General features: G+C 37.3%; 1 protein-coding gene across 10 annotated transcripts in view; it reads left to right on the top strand.

Annotated features, from left to right (window-relative positions):
* The window catches only part of LOC148408871 (unconventional myosin-XVIIIa-like), a 79,843-nt gene that overhangs the window by 38,582 nt on the left and 21,203 nt on the right, over window positions 1–20,058 (top strand). For all 10 annotated transcript variants that reach the window (XM_088440913.1, XM_088440918.1, XM_088440919.1 and 7 more), the window contains 11 exons: window positions 1,621–1,686; window positions 3,318–3,446; window positions 10,860–11,003; window positions 11,100–11,189; window positions 12,087–12,206; window positions 12,282–12,396; window positions 14,387–14,514; window positions 14,613–14,767; window positions 17,602–17,725; window positions 17,822–18,022; window positions 18,415–18,525. In XM_088440913.1, the coding sequence (XP_088297039.1) occupies window positions 1,621–1,686; window positions 3,318–3,446; window positions 10,860–11,003; window positions 11,100–11,189; window positions 12,087–12,206; window positions 12,282–12,396; window positions 14,387–14,514; window positions 14,613–14,767; window positions 17,602–17,725; window positions 17,822–18,022; window positions 18,415–18,525 (1,383 nt within the window). The remainder of the gene's footprint in view (window positions 1–1,620; window positions 1,687–3,317; window positions 3,447–10,859; window positions 11,004–11,099; window positions 11,190–12,086; window positions 12,207–12,281; window positions 12,397–14,386; window positions 14,515–14,612; window positions 14,768–17,601; window positions 17,726–17,821; window positions 18,023–18,414; window positions 18,526–20,058) is intronic.

The following is a 20,058-nucleotide window of genomic DNA, read 5'->3' on the forward strand; positions in this document are numbered from 1 at the left end:
TTCGAATGTGCGGTGATGTTAAGAGCCAAACATTCATACTGAAAAGAAAAATAAAAAACTGGAAATGTTCATCTAATGGTAACTCAATTATTACCAGTGTATTGTAGACCCCGCTCAAGCCTCACACAATGAAAAAGAAGAAAAAAAATAGATAGATTATTAAATGTCTGGTCTCCTTTTGCCGCCCTTTTCGACTGATTCTGTTGAGCAGGACAACCAATACTTTAAGATTAGGCATTCCCGATTATTGGCATTGAGAGTCACTGTGCCCGAGTAATTTTAATGCCCCCTCCAAACAAAAACAAACACAGTAAGTGGTTGTTTAAGTTATTTATTTCTGCTATCAGTCCCGATTTTTAAAGGGACAGTGTGTAAGATTTAGACCGTTTTTCATGAAGAAGGAATAAATTAAATGATTGCAAATTTCAAAAACTTGCAAATGAACGTGTTCTTAATCACCAACAGTATGTTTTAAATATAATCATAGGTCTAGTTATCATTCAATTATATTACATGAGGGGTGGCACTTTTCTGGAGGCGGCCATGTTTGTTATAGCTACGGACAATGGTAAATGCAGCACCTGCAGCATCTCCTGCTGGCCGTAATGAAAACGATCTAAATCTTACACACTATCCCTTTAATAGAATAGATGGTCATTGTATAGCTGATACACAACAAAATTAGAGTGCTTCTCCGATTAGTGCATATAATATGAGCAATAAACAGGAATACCGACTACCAATAGCGCTAGTATTTTTGATACCTATCATTTTCCAACATAATGATTAATCCTTTAAAAAAAAAAGACTTAGCATTTTCCTTCAAATTTCATGAAATTAATGACAATTTTCTATCAGGCCAGATATTGACATGATAGGGAGACTCTCCGCTCCGTACATTTATGTACAGATTAATATTATTCTTATTTATTTTATGAAATGTGTTTAGACTGAGTTTATGATTTTTTTTAACAGAATAACTGGGCTTTCAGTTTTTTGGTAATTTCCTCGCAAAATCATCAACATGTTTATGATATTTGCACAAGACACGGGCAATAACGTGCTGTGATGCTATGCATATTATCTTGGACTTAATCAGCATTTGATTAAATTGCTCCAATGTCATCTCTTATGCTACTCCGGGGCTTTGATATTATCGAACAGCGTGTGCTATCAACGCTTTGGAATTTTGCCCTAACAACAGCGGTTTCAAACATCACAATTTCTCTGAAAACTGCAATTTGTAGAGCTCATGGAAACTCTTTGAAATGAAGTATGTCGGGTGCTTTTATTCAGATTTTTCAAAAATACACTCGTCTGTGGCGCAAGAAAATTCAATGCAGCAGGGAGTCAAAGCACACAAAAGTCTGTTTCTGGATAAAAATGAGCAAGAGTGAAAGAATAGGGTTAAGAGAGAGGCAAGCACTTTTCTCCCTCTGTGCCAGTGCAGTCGGGCTGAGTTTCTGTGGAAACTTCCAAACAAAAGCCCTTGAGTTCTTTTGGAAACACTGTGGTATGATCAAGTTGTCGTCTTTTTGGCCTGTAAACAAAAGATTAGCTCTTCATTCCTATGCATAAATTAATCCTCTGCGACTACTATGCTTGTGTACACTACTTTAGGCTGTGGAGGAACTCCTGGAGTCTTTGGATTTGGAGAAGAGCAGCTACCACATGGGTGTGAGCCGGGTAAGTATTGACACAGCATTTAGAACAAATAAACACCTTTAAGATGAATAAATAAAGCTTCACTGTGCGATGATGCCATTTTCGCTCCCGTTAACCATCACGCACGTTTCTTCTTCTCTGTGTCTGGGGTGCGTGTCCTTCATTCCACCTGTCCCTTTTTTGAGAACCTTTTGATGTTTGAAAGTTGCCTCCGCCCTCTTCCTCTCGTCTTCCCAAAGGCGTGCGTCTGATCTGTCTGGCTTTCTTTATCCTGCAATTCCCTCTTCTAGGGTCATGAGTGCAAAATCGTCCAAACGGATGTTTGTCTTTGTTTTGTAGTGTGACTTGTAAAAGAATAGCAGTAAATACCACACTATGAGCTCTAAGGTCTAATCCTAGCAGAAAAGTGTCAATCAGTCAAGTGGGAAATCAGAAGCCTTTGTAGCGGATAAATATGTGTTCTCAGATATCCCCGTTGTCTGTCTTTCGATCATTTTGAATATGGCTAGAAGCAACCAAATGAAAAACAAAAACAACAACAACACATTAGCAACTTACATGGGAAACAATTCTCTAACTCAAAATGTGCCGAGACTTCGAAATGACATCATTATTGAAGAATAAAGCCTGCTTGTATTGAGAAATACTGGTAGTTCGTTTTTTGGCAACATCTTGTTAGAATCCTGCACCAACACAACAGTAACACACCTAATTTTGTTACCCGTGAAGAATGCACCCTAGTGACAAGTAAAATAGTAGCTCATTCTTCATAGTGTCGTCTTCTTTCTCCCTTTTTTTACCTGGGGATTGTGGTTATTTAAAATAAATAAATAAATAAAAAACTGCCAATAAGATGCAGGGTTAAAAGTGTGAGAACAACAGCTTCTCAATAATCCACATATAGCACCACCTTTACAGAATAGTATAAATTAAAAAAAAAAAAAAAACAACAACACATTTATAGCTCGATCACAAGTGGACAAATATAATAAAAAAACAAACTTCAACATTGTTTGACAAAACCATATCTATAAGTAGACATAAGTAGAGATTTTACATTGCAATTTAATTTTGATAAAAAACACACTTTTATATTGCAAACTGAATCTATTTGGCGAGAGCCATTGATTTATTTATTTATTTTTTTCAAGTTAATTGAGACACATTTATCAGAGGAAATACAATTGCTGGATTGAGACAATATGAATCGCTTGGCCTTTTTTGAACAATGCTGAGCTAAATTATCATGATTAAACATTGTTGAATCATTTAAGCCTTGCCTAATTTGTACTGCGCTTTGGTCGATAACTTTGGAACTAGTGACGTGTTTCATCCATCTATTTGGAATGTTTCCCGCAAGGAGGCCGACATAATCCCTCCTGGGGAAGAACCGTTTTTTCTTTTTTTTAACCTTTGGTCCATTGATTGCCTGGGATATTAACGTAATCATGCTTTATTCCCAAGATGAAACCCAACTGTGGAATCGAGTAGACCGTTTCTTATTGAGTTTACCGTTTTAAACAATAAACTTACTTCTGTGTGTAGTTTGGTGTCAAACTCTGTGCGCCAACTGCATCATCATTTCCCGATGTGCTCTTTTATTTACATTTGAAAAACAAGCTCTTTTGTGCTGATGTCCTTTTCCATTTTAGTTATTCTTCAAAGCTGGAATCTTGGCTAAATTGGAGGAACAGAGGGACGAGCAAACCAAGCGAAATTTAATCCTATTCCAAGCTGCTTGCAGAGGTTATCTGGCACGGCAAGCCTTTAAAAAGAGAAAGGTAAGCAAAAAGGACACCGTGCTTATCAGTATCATCCGAAGTGAAAGTACATAGGATGTAAAACATATGCCTTGTTTCATCCAAATTTCCATTTAAATAACAAAGCGACGCAATCAAAAGTAGTACATGTGCAAACGTCTATAAAGCAGGCGTACAATTTGAATTACGGGGAGCAGGAATTTCTCTTCTGATGTCATTTTAGTGTCTATTTGATTTGCACTTGGAGTAGGTCCTACCAGATTTGCAAGGAGGAAATTACAAAATTGCTAACTCGAACTGCCTCTCTTTAATATGACACATCCTGTCAGCTTGTCAAGGGCGTATTTGATTGTGCTGCCGCTGTGGATGGATAGAACAAGAATGCAGCGACGACGGTATTTATTATGAATCACTCAAGGCCACTGCAAATAAACGGACTCATCCGAGTGGTTTTACAAACTATTGTGAACAATGATGGAATTGAAATGGCAGGCACTGAATGAATTCAGATTTTTTTCAAAACGGTTATAAAAAAAAAAGACTGAATTCCAGAGGAAGAATGAGACTGCAAGCTACGGGTGAAGTTCCTCAAGGCAAGGCATGACTCTCGGGGGATGGAACAAGTCTTGCAATACGCCGGTGAAATAAATTTTAGCACTAAAAACGGTTCATAATAACCTAATTATTCTATAAACACTTTCACTGCCAAAAAATGGATCTTTGACATCAGTAGCCGTCAATGGCAGTGAATGTGACTGTTAACAAGATATAATTGAGAAACACTGTATTAAAGCAGCTTAAGATACCGGTAATTATTAGCTGTCAATGGCAGTGAATGAGTTAAGTCAAAATCCAACAGATATGGTTTATTTGCCTTTTGCATGTAAATGCAACAATGTCCTTTTACCCTTTAAGCATTACCCCTAAAATCTGTTTTAGGATTTTTAATTCTGACTGCGGTAATTTAGGGCTATACAAATACATTTGACTTGACTTGATTTAAATTAGATTTTTTTTTCCCAAAGAAATCCTGTACCTTTCTGACAAAACAAATATGACCATCCTATGCTATTCTTATTATGAGCTCTAATTAGATGTAACGTCCATTCAGTAGAATAAATTATATCCTCACTGCCCCCCAGGCACGCACACGTGAACAAAAGATAGACCAATCTCCACGGACCTCTTCCATATTATGTATGCAGTCCTACACTCCTTTTCTCCGTGATTATTGAACCGGCAGCGACGGAATTCTAAATTCTTAACCGCCATTCGTATAACATGTTGTTCGCGAACAGATATCTTGCTCAATCGCATTTTCTTCTATTTACACTCGTGTGTTTAAAGGCCATTATTCACACTTGGAAGTGGGCAAAGAGCCCGGTGCTTTTTTTTTTTTTTTTTTAATCTTCTTGAGGTTCGGCACCAAGAAGTGATGTGAAATTGCTTGAGCAACTGTGCAATTATAAAATCAATTTGCAAAGTGTCTAGTTCCTTGCCTCTGTCCCCATATGGCTCCAATCTCCTGAAAATGTATATATAACCAGAAGATAAGACATCATATAAGTTATCTGATAATGATGTTTTCTTATAAAATCACATTGAGGCTGTATTACGGAAAATGCAATCATAAATATGTTGAATGCTCTAGAAATTTGATGTATACGTTTCTCTTGTGGAGGAGAATGGAGTATGCAATCTGTCCTTGTGATAACACATATTACATTCATGGTCATATTTGTTTTTTTTTTCAATAAAAAAAAGCAATTTTTTTATGGAGATGACAGGCTTGTTTTTCCATGGAATTTATTCATGTTGAGGAATTGATGCAGTGCATAAAATTATATTTTCATTCATATATTACCATGTACGTTAGAGTCACGTTACTCATCCCCAGTTCTGAAATATGCAGTTTAATCAGATCAAAAGTTAGAAACAGTGAGTGGGAGTTGAGCATGCGGGAGATAGATGACCCCGATCAACAACAATTTTGCTGTGTGGAACAGTCATATACAAGCGAAGAGTGGACACAATGAATCAACCGGTACTGTATGAAATTTGAAAACATTAGTACAACTACAGTGTATTTTCTTTTTCTACCTAAATAGGCTGTCACTGTAGATTCTTTTTAACGTTGATTAACCTATTGACTATTACCTTGAATAATTCAATAACTTTCCTTTTTTTTTTCTTTTGAAAAATGTAGTTGAACGTGACTTTTTTTTATAATTTAGTAATGTGGAACAAGAATTAAAGTGAGTGGATATAACTACTTACTATTTATTATCTTCTATGCATATACATTTTAGATACCAAAAAAATTTGCCTATGCTAACAGGTTAGCAATCACACTTAGCTTTAGCATGCTAACAATTACCATTTAAGGTCAACAAACACTAACTACTACAGTGGGCCCCCGCTTTACAAGCTTCATCCATTCTATGGTTGGGCTCTGTTTAACTAATATGTTTAAAACCCCAGGTAAAGACATTCAAATTGTGTATAGATATTAAAAACAGATATCAAAATAGTGTAGTCTGTGCAATGACTTTTGGCATAAATTGTACACACACTCAAAACTTGGTGGAACACAGATGCTGCACAACTTTTTATTTGTGGCAAAATAAACTCGATCGATGAAGAGAAGATTAACTGCTTGGAGTGCATTTATCATTATACTGCCGCTGCGTTCAGTAACTGCTCACAATGTGGGAAGTCTGAAACACACTTATGAATATATAACTTACGAATATGAACACAAGAAAAACAAGAAAATATGAACGGTTAATGAAGATGAGATTTATTCTGTTTTTGGTTCAGTTTTTACATTGTTGCTAAAGTGATGCATCTTGTACACGATAACTAAGAAAATAGCAGAATTTGGCCTGAAAATTAAGGGTGTGTCTTATACACAGGTGCATCTTATATTTGGGGAATTACGGTATTTTCTGTGTTTTGCTTTTTCCACTTTACAATAATTGAACATTACTTTATTGTTGTTACCATATTTTAATGAAAATTGTCAAAAATGTGTGATACTCAGATTTTTTGGCAAGACATTTTCCCCTGTTGTCAGTACAACACTGTTTGTCTGCAAGAGAGAATGATGGCGCAAATATGGTTCCAACTTAGCATTGAGGCGGGTATATTTACATTTAGTTTTGAAGTCGATTCACCCGACTTGGTCAACTTTTCCCCCAGCCCTATACAGTACTTCATTTTAACTTATGTTTTTTTTTAATGGCATTAACACCCAAATGTGACTCATATCACATACATGAATCCCGATTCAATTACCTGACAGCATAGCACCGAAGGAAAAGCATGGCTGCCAAATATTATTGAATGATTTCCTTCTCTTTGTGAAGATGATTTAACGTGTGTCTTGTTAAGTGATCCTTAAATAATTATCATATAATGGTGCCCACTTGCACCGTTGTTGAAAATTGATCGCACCAGAGTTTCTTACTCGTGTTTGAACAATGCAGGTGGCATGTGGGTTAGATGTTAGTCCCCCTATGGAAGAATGGGTTGTTGATAGATGTTGATGTGACAGAAGGTCTGTTGATTGATTTTGCTTGGCATGTTAGGCATGCAAAGATGTGCTATGCCCACGTGACATGCATTCACATCTCGTTTTTGTCCTTTGTCTGTCAAGGACAAATACAGCTTTACAGGAACGCTTCGGCTGTCATTTCCCGCTTTGTGAGTTTTGTCCTTCAGGTGCCCTCTAAACAGACAGGAAATATGTGCACTTTTTTGCATTGAAGCAGGAATAGATTGAAAAAAAAAAAACATTTTTGTTCATTTACATAGGCGGAACACTGGCGGTGTACATTATAGTCTTTTCATCCTTTAAACTGTGTTTGAGAGCTTGTTATATGTTCAGCCAAAAGAATTCCTCTAATTGAATTTTGGACTCCAGAATGCTAAGCTGAATGCAGTGAATTTAATGTTATCGCATTATATAATACAAATAATGCATATTTAATTTCTGGACTTATTAATTTTGTCCAGGGTTGAAGCCATGCTCAAATATCAAGTATCGGATAAAAAAAAGAAAAATAAAAGCTTGGCGAAAAACAATTATAAACAACAAATATTTTTCCACTAAATTAAGAATTATCAACTTAAAAATACTTGACTTTTAAAAAAAAAAAAATACCCGTACTTTAACCTAGTATTCATTTCCTCTGTAAAGCATTCAATTTTAAAGAATCTTCTTCCCATAAATTTTGGTCCATGAGATGAATTTGCCTTCTGAAACAGCACATTTGAGTGGCTTGGTAAAAAGTGATCAGTAGGAACAGCAACCGTCTTAATCTGTCACCATCAAAGCGTGTGGAGTCACATACATCTATCAAGCCAGCCACTATTAAGCCACTTGAGCGTTGCTAGCTAGCAGCTAATTTTTGCAAGATGCAGTTATTATAGTTTCAGAGCTAGTGGTAAAACGTGTCATACGTCAGCATCAACATAAGTAAGTTGTTAGCGCCCTGAAATGGCGATCGAACGTGATTTCAGAACAATATTGCATTGTTTGAATCGGGAGTCCGAGGAGTAGAAAGACTATGTACCAAATGTGCTTTTTTTATTCCATTTTAACAGATATTCCAAATATTTTTTTCTAACAAATGATACTACATTGAACAGTCAAGTTCAATAGCATAGAAAATTGTCCACATTTTTTTGCAAATTGAACAAAAGTTGGATATTTGTATGTGTGCTTCAAAAGTCAAGCCAGTGTAATAAGTTTCAAAATAAAAGGGTACCAAAGTATTTGTGTCCATATATTATCTGGTAAATCAAGGTTTTATGAAATTTGCTTTCTCACCGCATTTTTGCCGTGTTTTCATACAACACGTTTGCTACTATTGCTGTGATTGCCGTGGCATATTTTTTCTAATGTGTACACCAATAATCGGGTATTCGGGACAAGACACAAATGCCTCGAGCGTTTTTTTTTTTTTCAACGGCGGTACTCTAATTACTCAAGGACTTGTTTCAGCCCTTCTGTCTGTATTGATTTTGAATGTCATCCAAGATGCACTGAGATGCACACTGTCGACAACGCCCATCTCAATCAATTAGAATTCTTTGCCCCCCAAATCTAAATTGTCAATCTTAACAAATCATTCCGGACAATGTTATACTTCCAGGTTTGTTTTAGGAGGCCATTTTCTGCTCCAACACCACTTTGCCCCTCTGCACTAAGCAAGATCCATAAACACCTTACAAGGACAAGTTTGGTATTAAAGGACATGGGAACCTTGACCTCACGCTCATCAAACACTGTTGAATCAACCACAACAGAGATTGTACACCAAAAGCCCTCTTGTCCAACATCAGCATGTGGCGATAATCCTTTAAAACATGAATATACTAATCTCACTAATGAGATTAAGGTGTCAGCAGTTGCAGCTCTTAGGTGTTTGATACACATACAAACGTGCACAAAGCCCCAACACATCTTTAGCTCCAATGCAGTTGTCTTGTAATTTGCCTTCACGGTTGTCGCGCTGTCTTAATGTGATATGGATGCTAAAATGTTTATACACGGTACTCATGTAGTACAATTCTTTGTTTGTTTTGCCATCATTTCAGACGAGCTCAGACAAGTGAGACTTGTGTCACGAATCGGCTGTATTTTCCTCCTCGTGCGGTGTTCTTTGTGTGACGAATCTTAATTGGTTATAGGGAAAACCTTCAGGGCGCTATGTACCTGATGCTGAGAATTGTGTTGCTCTAATTGGGTTTGCCCCGTAATCTGCTGCTGCGAAAGAGCCTCATACATAAGCAGCATGGAAATCGTGTAATACTTAGAATGAGCTGCCAACGTGTTTGATTTAATTAATCAGAAATTAGCTTCCAGCCTTGGAACACACTTGGCTGAAATTCTCAGTAGGAGGCTGGCAAGCCCTCGGATCGCTGCTTACACGTACGCAAGCAATAAAACAACCGAGATTCATGAAACATTTTCCATGTCGTGGTTATTAGCGTTAAGGTTGGCGGAGGTGGTCGAAACAACAAATGGGCATGTGATTTGTGCATGTCCTTCACATATGTTCAACTTCAACAACTTTGTTCATAAAACATGCCACATAGTTGTCACAGTTTAGCATGGTGGAAGATGCGTTGAAGGCGTGGACACAAATGATGCCGGAAGAATGTAAATGAGCTCAAAGAGTGAAGATTTAATATCGCTCTGAGGCAAGATAAACTAGATCCAAAGGGTAATAAAGCAGCAAACAAAACTCAAACTTCAAAAAACCCAACTCTTGGGACGATGCCAAGGAGGGAATAAACTCATACATCAAAAACAAACGCAGGTAGAATCAAGACAACAGCATGACAACTAGCTGCAACAAAACTGGGGCTTAAATAACATAGCAAACTAATTAGGAAAACACGCAACAGCTGAACAGGAACAAGAGGCATGGGGGAAGCTGATTGGATGAGACACAGGGGCAGGTACACGCGGACAACAGGTGAAACTAATCACACTAATAAGAACACTTACAGGGAGGACACACCCGAGGGGAACAGAAAAATTAACTTTGAACATAAACAAAACAGAAACCCGAAATCTCACAACACCAAAAAACAACTCAAAAAAAAAAAAAATCCAATCAATTCCAATCATGAAAATCGTTGGCTGTATTTCTGTTTTTTGGTACAGCTCCACTCAGTCAGAGTTCTACTATTTTTGTAATTCTCAACCATTTTATTTCATATTGCTTTAGATTGTAGCTGGTTATCGCTAATATCCTTTTAGCCTCCAAAGACACAGCCTACTCATTAGTTTCCACTGTTGTGTTCATTGTGTCTCATTGAGACAGCAAAGTTAATTGCATCTAACCCGAACACAAGAGTCCTCGACTGAGCACACGGGGAATTAGAAGGGTAACACCAATGACTTAAAAGATATAGACCAAAAACTATTGTCCACAACAGCTGACACATATGCTGCAAATAGGCTGGAATATAACAACATGCTGGATGGATTCTGGAAAATATGAAATCAGTGTATGCTCCTCTTTCTTCATCTACTTGTCACATTATGACTGGTTTGATCTTTGCATTCTCTCAAAGAAAGCAAAATAAAATAAAAAATAAAAATTTTCATGCAAAACTTATATGTACCTTTTACATAGGCGGAGTATATGCTTATTTTATTCCATTTTAATGGATATTCCAAAAATCTATCCATTTTCCATAGCTGGTTATCCTAGGGTGCAGGCTTGCTGGTGCCTATCCCAGCCAAGCGATCTCTCGCTAATGAAAAATGCTAACTGCATTTTGAAGCTTATTCTTCCACAACAGACAAAAGTACAAAGATCCTTCCCAGACCAATACAACAAAAGGGTTATCTATCATTATGTAATCAATGATTCTTCAATACATTTCTTGATGGACGTCTTGTAATGCCAACAGATTCAGGATCTAGCAATTCGTTGCATCCAGAAAAACATCCAAAAAAACCGTGGTGTGAAGGACTGGCCATGGTGGAAGCTCTTCACTACTGTCCAGCCACTCATTAAGGTGCAGCTCACTGAGGACCAGATGCGGAGTAAAGATGTGAGCTCATTTCAATCCATTGCAACTTCATTCACAATCACACACATTTATTAAATTAATTCAACACCTTTGTGTAATATTTGTCCTGTGCTTCAGGAGGAGATCCAGATGCAGAAGTCCAAGTTGGAGAAGGTGGAGAAAGAACGCAACGAGCTGAGACTGAACACAGATCGACTAGAAAGCAGAGTGGGTTCTGGGGATGGTTTTCAAAATGGTTGATGTTACAATAAAGAGTTACAGTGAACCCCTATCTATTTCAGGGGATACTATCTAGACCCATCCCTGACAGGTGAAAAGCTCAGATAAAGAAACTATTTTAAAAAAAGTGCTTGGATTATTGTGTTTTTCCACCTATAAGGCGCTCTAAAATATTATATGCGTCTCAATGAACATGTACGGAAGCGTGAAGCTGCCAAAATAAACATATGTATATGTATCTATAAACACACACACATTATATATATATATATATATATATATATATATATATATATATATATATATATATATATATATATATATATATATATATATGTATATGTGTACCGTATTTTCCCCACTATAAGGCACACCGGATTATAAGGCGCAACTTCCATTAATGACTTATTTTAAAACGTTTTCCATAAATAAGGCGCACCCTCAATTAATGACATATTTTAAAACTTTTTCAATCACAATATAGTAATCCTCAAAGTAATAACAATAACTCAAATAACTCTAAGCTCTCAGTAGCATAATAACTCAAAGTCAATACGACCAACCTTGTTCAACTGTAAACACACAAAAGAAACAGGTAAAGCTTACTTCATCAGTTCATTCCCCATCTACGAATCTCAATCTCAATATTGATCCATATATAAGGCGCTTGATTATAAGGCGCACCGCCAGCTTTTTTTTTTTTTTAAAGGCTTTTAGGTACGCCTTATAGTGCGGAAAATACAATATATATATATATTTGTGTGTGTGTGTGTAAACAAGGTATTCACCGGGTAGCAAATGGGATGATCAGTAATATTACTGCGGGGTTCACTGTATATTGCAAACAACTGTAATGAGTAAGTTGTTGATGTTGTATGTGGACAGATTGCAGATTTGTTGGCAGAACTTGCTGATGAGAGGAGCACAAGCGAGTCAGCGTCCCAGTTGCTGGAGAGCGAGACGGCTGAGAGATTACGTCTTGAGAAGGACATGAAGGACCTGCAGGCAAATAAGCACAGTGATTAAAAAGATTTTTGTGATATCAATACTTTCAAATAAAATGTTAAACATGTGATTCAGGCAAAATTTGAGGCAATGAAGAAACAAATGGAAGTGCAGGAGATGGAAGTGATGGAAGCACGGCTCATGAAAACATCAGAACTCAACGGGGAGTTGGACAACGATGACGATGCTGGTTAGTTGATGTGATTAAAACTGGGAGTGGGAATATTTGACTCATAGTTTTTGGCTCTATGATTCAATTCTGAATCAATTTTTGATCCAAAATTAATTTCCATTCAAAATCATTTGATGGACAATGATTATTTTGCTTTATTGCCATGGCAACTGCTACAATGGAAGACCGTAGCCTTGTTCGTAATTTTTACCACGTAGTTCTTTTTGATGTAAGTCAACTTTCATAGATTGACATATTAACACTGAATGCATAGATGGACCATTGAGAGAGTTTGAATTTTTTTTTTTTACGCTATTTGAATGCACTTAGGTACGTGCTAGCTGTAACGCTGGAGACTTGTGCCATATCGTACAATGACAGCGTAATTGGCTTGTGGTTTATTTGCGTCCTTAATCAGTGATTGAATGGATATTTTTCTTTTAATGCTGGTGTGTTCATGTTGGTGGAGATAAAAAAAAAAAAGAAAAAAGAAACTGTGTCCATTAGGAGGAGGACAGATAGCGAGTAGCCACCACCGCTGTGAAGGCCAACTTCATATAAAAGCGTGCTGCGGCTATTGCATTGATGTCCATGCATTATTTTCTGTGTTTACTTTACGTTTACCTTCACAGCACGCCTTTGATATGTGATATAATGTTTGTTGCCTCTTCCCTGGCAGTGTACATTCAGCATACTTACACTGAAGCCAACAGACAGCCGAGTTTTTTTTTTTTTATATACTGTCCATTTTCGGACGTTTTAAGTCGTTTCTGGATCGTAATAAATGAGAATCTTGATTTTTTTTTTTTTTTTGACACAGTTCTAGATACATCATCGGCAGCATTTGAGATACTGAACTCATATTCACTCCCATTGACAGATATATACGTTAAATATGAAATTTAACCGGGCTGGCAATGAATGAGTTAATTGCCACGAAATTAGGTACACTTGCAGATCCGATTCGTGACAAAGTCGTACAACGTAGAACATTTTCACCTACAAACGGCAGAAAGATTGTTCAAGTGTACCTAATTAAGCATCCGGGGAATGCATAGTGTGGACAGCTTAAAAAATCTCACTTATTCTAATTTTCGCTGTGGGAGTCACTAGCTTTTGTCGCCTGTTTCAGTAGGCGACATGACAGTTAGACATATTGCATAATGCTATTAAGCATATTCCCCAAGTTTGGGATTTCACACTAGGGGATTAAAATGTTCTCTCCCAGGCATACAAGTAATGTCGGTCGCCGATTGGTCGGCACCGACTGAGAAAGTGAGCTCCCACTGAGAGAGCATTGTCCACGTGCCTCTTCTTTTTTTTTTGGCTCCTTGTGCTCACACATTCCCTCAAACCAACCTCCGGAGACAAGCCATTACAGAGCATATCAAAATTCTTAGATGAATGAGAAAATAATCGTTGAGATCTGAGCCGGTGGCCTTGCAAGTTGTCATTATGCTATATATATGCTAATGAGCAGCGTTGATGGAGGAGCCGGTGTTGCAGTGTGAAGGAGACATGGACAGCCTCGAAAAAAAATGATAAGACTCGGAAATGAACCCAAAACTGAATGCGGCTGCCCGGACGCTGTCATAGTTCTGATAGGCCGCGACAGCTTCAGAATTAGGGTCGGCTAAGAGGCATGCAAAGAGCCACTTAGTCACGTCTTCCTCCGACTGCCATTGTTGCGAGCTCGGGCTTGTGGAGCTCACGTTTATCCGAGATTAGAGTCAAATTCGAGGGCCGCTTTGTAGGCCTCCTCCTGTCAAATATTTTGACCTCGTGAGGTCAAGATTGGATGAAAACCGGTTTTATTTCATTTGAGATTATTTTATTTCAGTCCTTCAATGTAATAAACTGCACAGCTCGGACAATGTGGGACATAATCCACAGCATCAGTCATCATTGAGCTTTTGAGCCCCTTCATCTTTGTATACCACATGGCCTGCATTAAAAGCAGGAGATGCCTAAATGTCAAAATATGATTTCCTTACATATTCTTCTTCAGGGGGTGAGTGGCGCATAAAATACAACAGAGCCATTCGGGAAATGGAATTCACCAAAAAGAAACTCCAACAAGAGTTTGATGACAAGCTGGAAACGGAGCAGCAGAGCAAAAGACATCTTGAGAGAAGGGCAAGACGCTTTTGTCATATTCAATCATTTAGAAAGGCTACAGTATATTTAATATTTGATCGCCTCCGCTTTGTATGTTGATAACGTGCCTGCTGCAGCTGGCCGACTTGAAGACAGACAATGAGGATGTGCAGCACTCTGTGCAGCAGCTGAAGAAGAAGTGCCAGAAGATGACGGCTGAGCTGCAGGATACACGCCGTCATCTGGAGGGCCTCCAGAGCCGCAACCACGATTTGGAAAAGAAGCAGAGGAAGTCAGTTTCCATTCACGCCACACTTCCTTCTTCCTGTCTTTACTGCAGCTATGCGCGTTTATCCGCCGTTTTTATACTGATGAGTGTGTTGAGTCACATTCTCCGAAAAAAAAGTACTGCCTTGTACCATTAGTTGAATATGCCATTCTCCTTGAGGGTGATGAGTTATTTTAATAATTTGACAGTTGTTGCTTGCGGACATGATTTAGGCCTTTGTTCTGCCGTACTGGTTCTTTTTCAGTATGACCATAAGAATTGAACAATTAAAAAAAAATGTCCATTGTATTGGCTGGATTGTTGTTCGACCATTTTTTTTTTTTCATAAAATACCAGATTATAAATCACAATGTCTAGTATATAGTACTATGAGTCTCAATGTTTAGGTCTAAAGCAGTACTTTTAAAGCAGTATTTTGCCAAGACCCCCTCTAGGAAAGAGAAAACCTTTCATGACCCCCTGCACCACTGGAAGTGCCTAACTACTGTAAAAATAAGATTATTATCCCTAAAATTGTATAAGTATACCTGAAGCTGTATTCTTTTTAACTTTAACAAAAGAAAAAAGCAATATAAATAATTTTTCAACAACTTTTTTTTTTTTACATTTTCATTTGGATTACAGCTTAGTCTAAAACTGAAAAAAAAACATAAACAAGTGCATCAAAGTGCCTGAAACAAAAAAAAATAAAAAAATCTTACTTTATTGCAATTACACTTCACATGACAAAAACAGACCCTTTCCCCTGTGGTTATCCGTGCCCCCCCTAGGGAGGCCCGCCCCACAATTTGAGAAGCACTGGTCTAATAACCCAGTACGCCTTAAAACCTCAATAAACAATCCAGCACAGCAAAAAAGTCCAAATTTATTCAGCTTTAATTCTAGACGTATCTCTATTAAGACGTTTTTTATACTCATATGGAGTCATTTGTAAAAACCAGACCAGTGTTTTTAAATTTTTTGCTAAGCCCCTCCAGGAAAGAGAAAATAATTCACACTCCCACACTTGCCATGATGACTAAAAGTTGTGATGGCATAAAAGTTGTATACCTAAAATTCTTAACATTAACACAAAAAGCAATATAAATCAACTCTCAACAAAGGTTTACTTTTACAGGGTTAATGCAGGTTACAGGTTAGTCTGAAATAGAAAAAAAACTTTTTTGACCAGCGGAGCTTTTTGATGAAAAAAAATATTCAAATCAATAAACAATAATAAATGTAGATTAATCTGGAACATTAACACAGGAGTGCCAATATATTACAATTAAAAAGTGAACATTGGTTGAAAGTTGAATTATATACTTTTTTCTTATGTTAATGTTAAAAAGGATACGATATTAGCTATACCTAAACATTCTTTATTGACAGTGATCATATTTATAGTCACCATGGCGAATGTGGGGGTTGCGAAACGTTTTCTTTATGCTGGGGGGGTGTTGCAAAAAATAATTGAAAAGCACCACTTTATTCTAATCAATCCACACAAAATAGGAAAGCAAATTCTAAGTGCCACGAAAAAAAGAACACAACGTCCTTTATAGTTGTCCTTTGTTTTATTCTTCCTTGGTTGAATTACAATGTTGACAGGTTATACTGTGTCCTGCTGGTGCAACGTCATGTTTTTTAATGTCTGTTGCTGATGAAGCAATTGCTATTCTGCGCACACCCCAAAATAAGAACGATTCCAAAATCTATTGTGGCAATCAGAGCTAAACTGGATACCTTGCTTTAAGCAGCGCTATTATGTGCCTTCTCTACCCCTCCAGTTAAGACTGATCACCAACCAATCACGTGGACACATGCAGACATATAGGGGAACCATTTACGCTTGCACCTGTATTCTTTAGGACCAGATGTATTTTGTTTTCGGTGGAGTGGTTCCAGATAGCGATGCTAATCATCTTATTACATTCTACACTTTTTTTTGTCATTCCATGTGACCATGCACACCCCATACCAACACTAACCATCTCCCCTTCCCATTCATTTGAATAGTGGCTAAATTGCTCTGGAATCTGCAGAATTGCTTTAGCTCCGAAAATGACTCAGACTTAAAGCACTCAAGAAGTCATCCCCTGTGGCTAATTGAAGATGCTCTGTAGGGGAAATTATTTTCAGCTGCGCTTCACCGAGGGAAAAATTACAATGAGGCGAGCTGACAACATGAAACACTTGGCTTTTCCGTTCACTAACCATAAGTGTTTCCTGCCTCAACAACTGAGGAAAACACGGTGCATATTATCACAGCCCAGTACCAAAACACCAGGCTAATGGAAGTAGAAAACAGCTAAGGGGAGGCGCTTTAAATTCAAGACCTGAATATTGAATGGGATTCAGTCAAGTTACCGCATTTTCTGCACTATAAGGCGCACCTAAAAGCCTTAATTTTTTTTTAAAAAAAGCTGATAGTGCGCCTTATAATCAGGTGCGCCTTATATATGGATCAATATTGATATTGATAACTGATAAAGCAAGCTTTACCTGTTTCTTTTGTGTGTTTACAGTGTAACAAGGTTGGTCATTTTGACATTGAGTTATGATGCTATTGAGAGTTTAGAGTTATTATTTGAGTTATTATTGTTATTACTTTGAGTATTACTATATTGTGATTGAAAAAGTTTTAAAAAATGTAATTAATTGAGGGTGCGCCTTATAATCCGGTGCACCTTATAGTGCGGAAAATACGGTACAATATTTAAAATGTTAAAAAGCTGAAATTTGAAGTTTTTACTTGAGATTGTGGCAGTATGGGAAATAATGTGATGCAGAAGGTTAGATTTTTATACCACATGTCTTCTAATCACTACATTTATTACGTTGTGTGTATATGTCAGATTTGATCTTGAGCAGAACCAGGCCCAGGCTGAAGTACAAAGAGAAAAAAGTCTGAGGGAGAAACTAGCTCGTGAGAAAGACACAATGGCAGCTGAGATATTCAACATCCAACAGCAGCTTCAGGTTTATACGGAAAATTCTACATCCTGCTTGTTTTCTCTCTTAGTATGCCACCCTGGCACAAGCATACCCACTGACTGTTCTGTCATTGGACCGCAGGAAAAAGATGCTGACTTGTGCGCTGCCAACATGAAGGTGCAGCAGCTGGAGGCCGAATTGCAGGATCTCACTTCACAGGAGTCCAAGGATGAAGCATCACTGGCCAAGGTCAAGAAGCAGCTTCGTGACCTTGAGGCCAAGGTGAAAGACCAAGAGGAGGAACTGGATGAACAAGCTGGAACCATCCAGATGCTGGAGCAGGTATGTGAAGGGTGTGTGTGTGTTGTGTGTGTGTGTGTGGATACATATATATATATATATATATATATATATATATATATATATATATATATATATATATATATATATATATATATATATATATATATATATACACTGTATATATATAAATATTATATATATATATATATATATATATATATATATATATATATATATATATATTATATATATATATATATATAAATATTATATATATATATATATATATATATATATATATATAAATATTATATATATATATATATATATATATATATATATATATATATATATATATATATATATATATATATATATATATATATATATTTGTTATGCTTTGCGTATTATTCAGTGTGTTCCCTCTCTAGGCTAAGCTGCGTCTTGAGATGGAGATGGAAAGGCAGAGACAGAGCCACTCCAAAGACATTGAGAGCAAGGATGAGGAAGTGGATGAGATCAGGCGGTCCTGCAGTAAGAAGGTAGCTCCCGCTCATTCTTATAGTCATATACATATTCCCAAGAGGCTTGGAGCTGGTCGAAGCAACACTGAAAAGAATACCTTCATAGCAATATGTCAAACTGCATAATGTTCTTTCTGATGTCAAGGTTTATTGAAAACAAAAAAAAAGACAAAAGCAGTGTTACGCATCATGCCTTGCGCAATGGATCAGTTTCACGTAATGTCATATTTTGACCAACTGACTAAAAAACAAACAGTTAAGTATAAACAGAAATCCTTGTTGCAGTGAATGTACTTTGTGCGATTATCTTGGGGCAATGTTTAGATTACACAAGAATCTCTATGGATTATGTTGTTTGCAGATGACTGTGATTTCTAGTGAGAATAGGGAACCTGTGGAGGAGAAGCCAGAGTGGTGGAGGTTGAAAAGACAGCAATGAAGGTCAGCCACAGCAAGATAGTATATATGTGTATGAATAAGAGGGACCCAAATGGAAAAAGGAGGATTCAATGAAAATAGTTAAAGAAGGTTGTGGATTTTCAAGTATTTCAAACGTCCAGAGCAACGGCCGTTTGGCCTGGAGACAGCGGCAACGAGGAAAAGATGGGAGCCTGAGCTGGATGTAGCAGAGATGAAGATGCTGAGCTTCGCTTTGGGAGTGACCAGAATGGATAGTGTCAGGAATGAATATTTCGGAGGGACAGCACGTTAAAGGTTTTGGAGATAAAGTCAGAGAGGCCAGACTGACATGGTTCGGACAAGTCTGGAGGAGAGATCGTGAATATATGTAGGTAGAAAGGTGCTGGTTTCAATTTGCCAGGCAGGAGGCGTAAAGGAAGACCAAAGAGGAGGTTTATTGATGTAGTGACAGAAGACACGAAGGTGGTTGGTGTGAGAGAAGAGGATGCAGGAGACAGGCTTCCATGGAGGCAATTGATTCGTTGTGTCTACCCATGAAGGAAAAAGACGAAAGGAGGTGATAATGATCTTGGTGCAATGGGATACAATGACAATTGTAAAGTAATGTCTGGTCTACATTTTGATCACTGTCATTGCGGGAAAATCTTGTTTCAAAAAGACTGGATGTTGAAAATATTTTTTTTCTTTTTTGGGGCGGTAGGAGGCCGTTTTGAATGCCTCATTGCCACATTTACGAGCCCGACAAAATATCCCACGAAATAGAATTTGTGTGTGAGTATGCTGTAGCGGTTAACCGTAATTTCCGCAAGATTGCTGTTCTTGTCGCTTAAAAGCTTTTTTTTTTTCTTCAAAGTTGTTTTTTCCTCATCATCTGGCCTTTTCCCAAGAATCTCCCCAAACACATTTTTTTAAATCATTTTTTGCTCCTTTCTAGGCCTCCTTTTTTTTTTTTTAACTACCTGCTGAATTGACTGCTGAGACGAGGGCTTTGACGTGTACATGAGGCACCGGGGAATGCACCTGATTTTCAAATAAAATATTTCTTTCAGGCTATGATCAATAAAACATATATATATATATATATATATATATATATATATATATATATATATATATATATATATATATATA

This window comes from Hippichthys cyanospilos, chromosome 18, assembly GCF_059441005.1.
Source record: "Hippichthys cyanospilos isolate Australia breed blue-spotted pipefish chromosome 18, RoL_Hcya_1.0, whole genome shotgun sequence".
NCBI classification, from domain to species: Eukaryota; Metazoa; Chordata; class Actinopteri; order Syngnathiformes; family Syngnathidae; genus Hippichthys; species Hippichthys cyanospilos.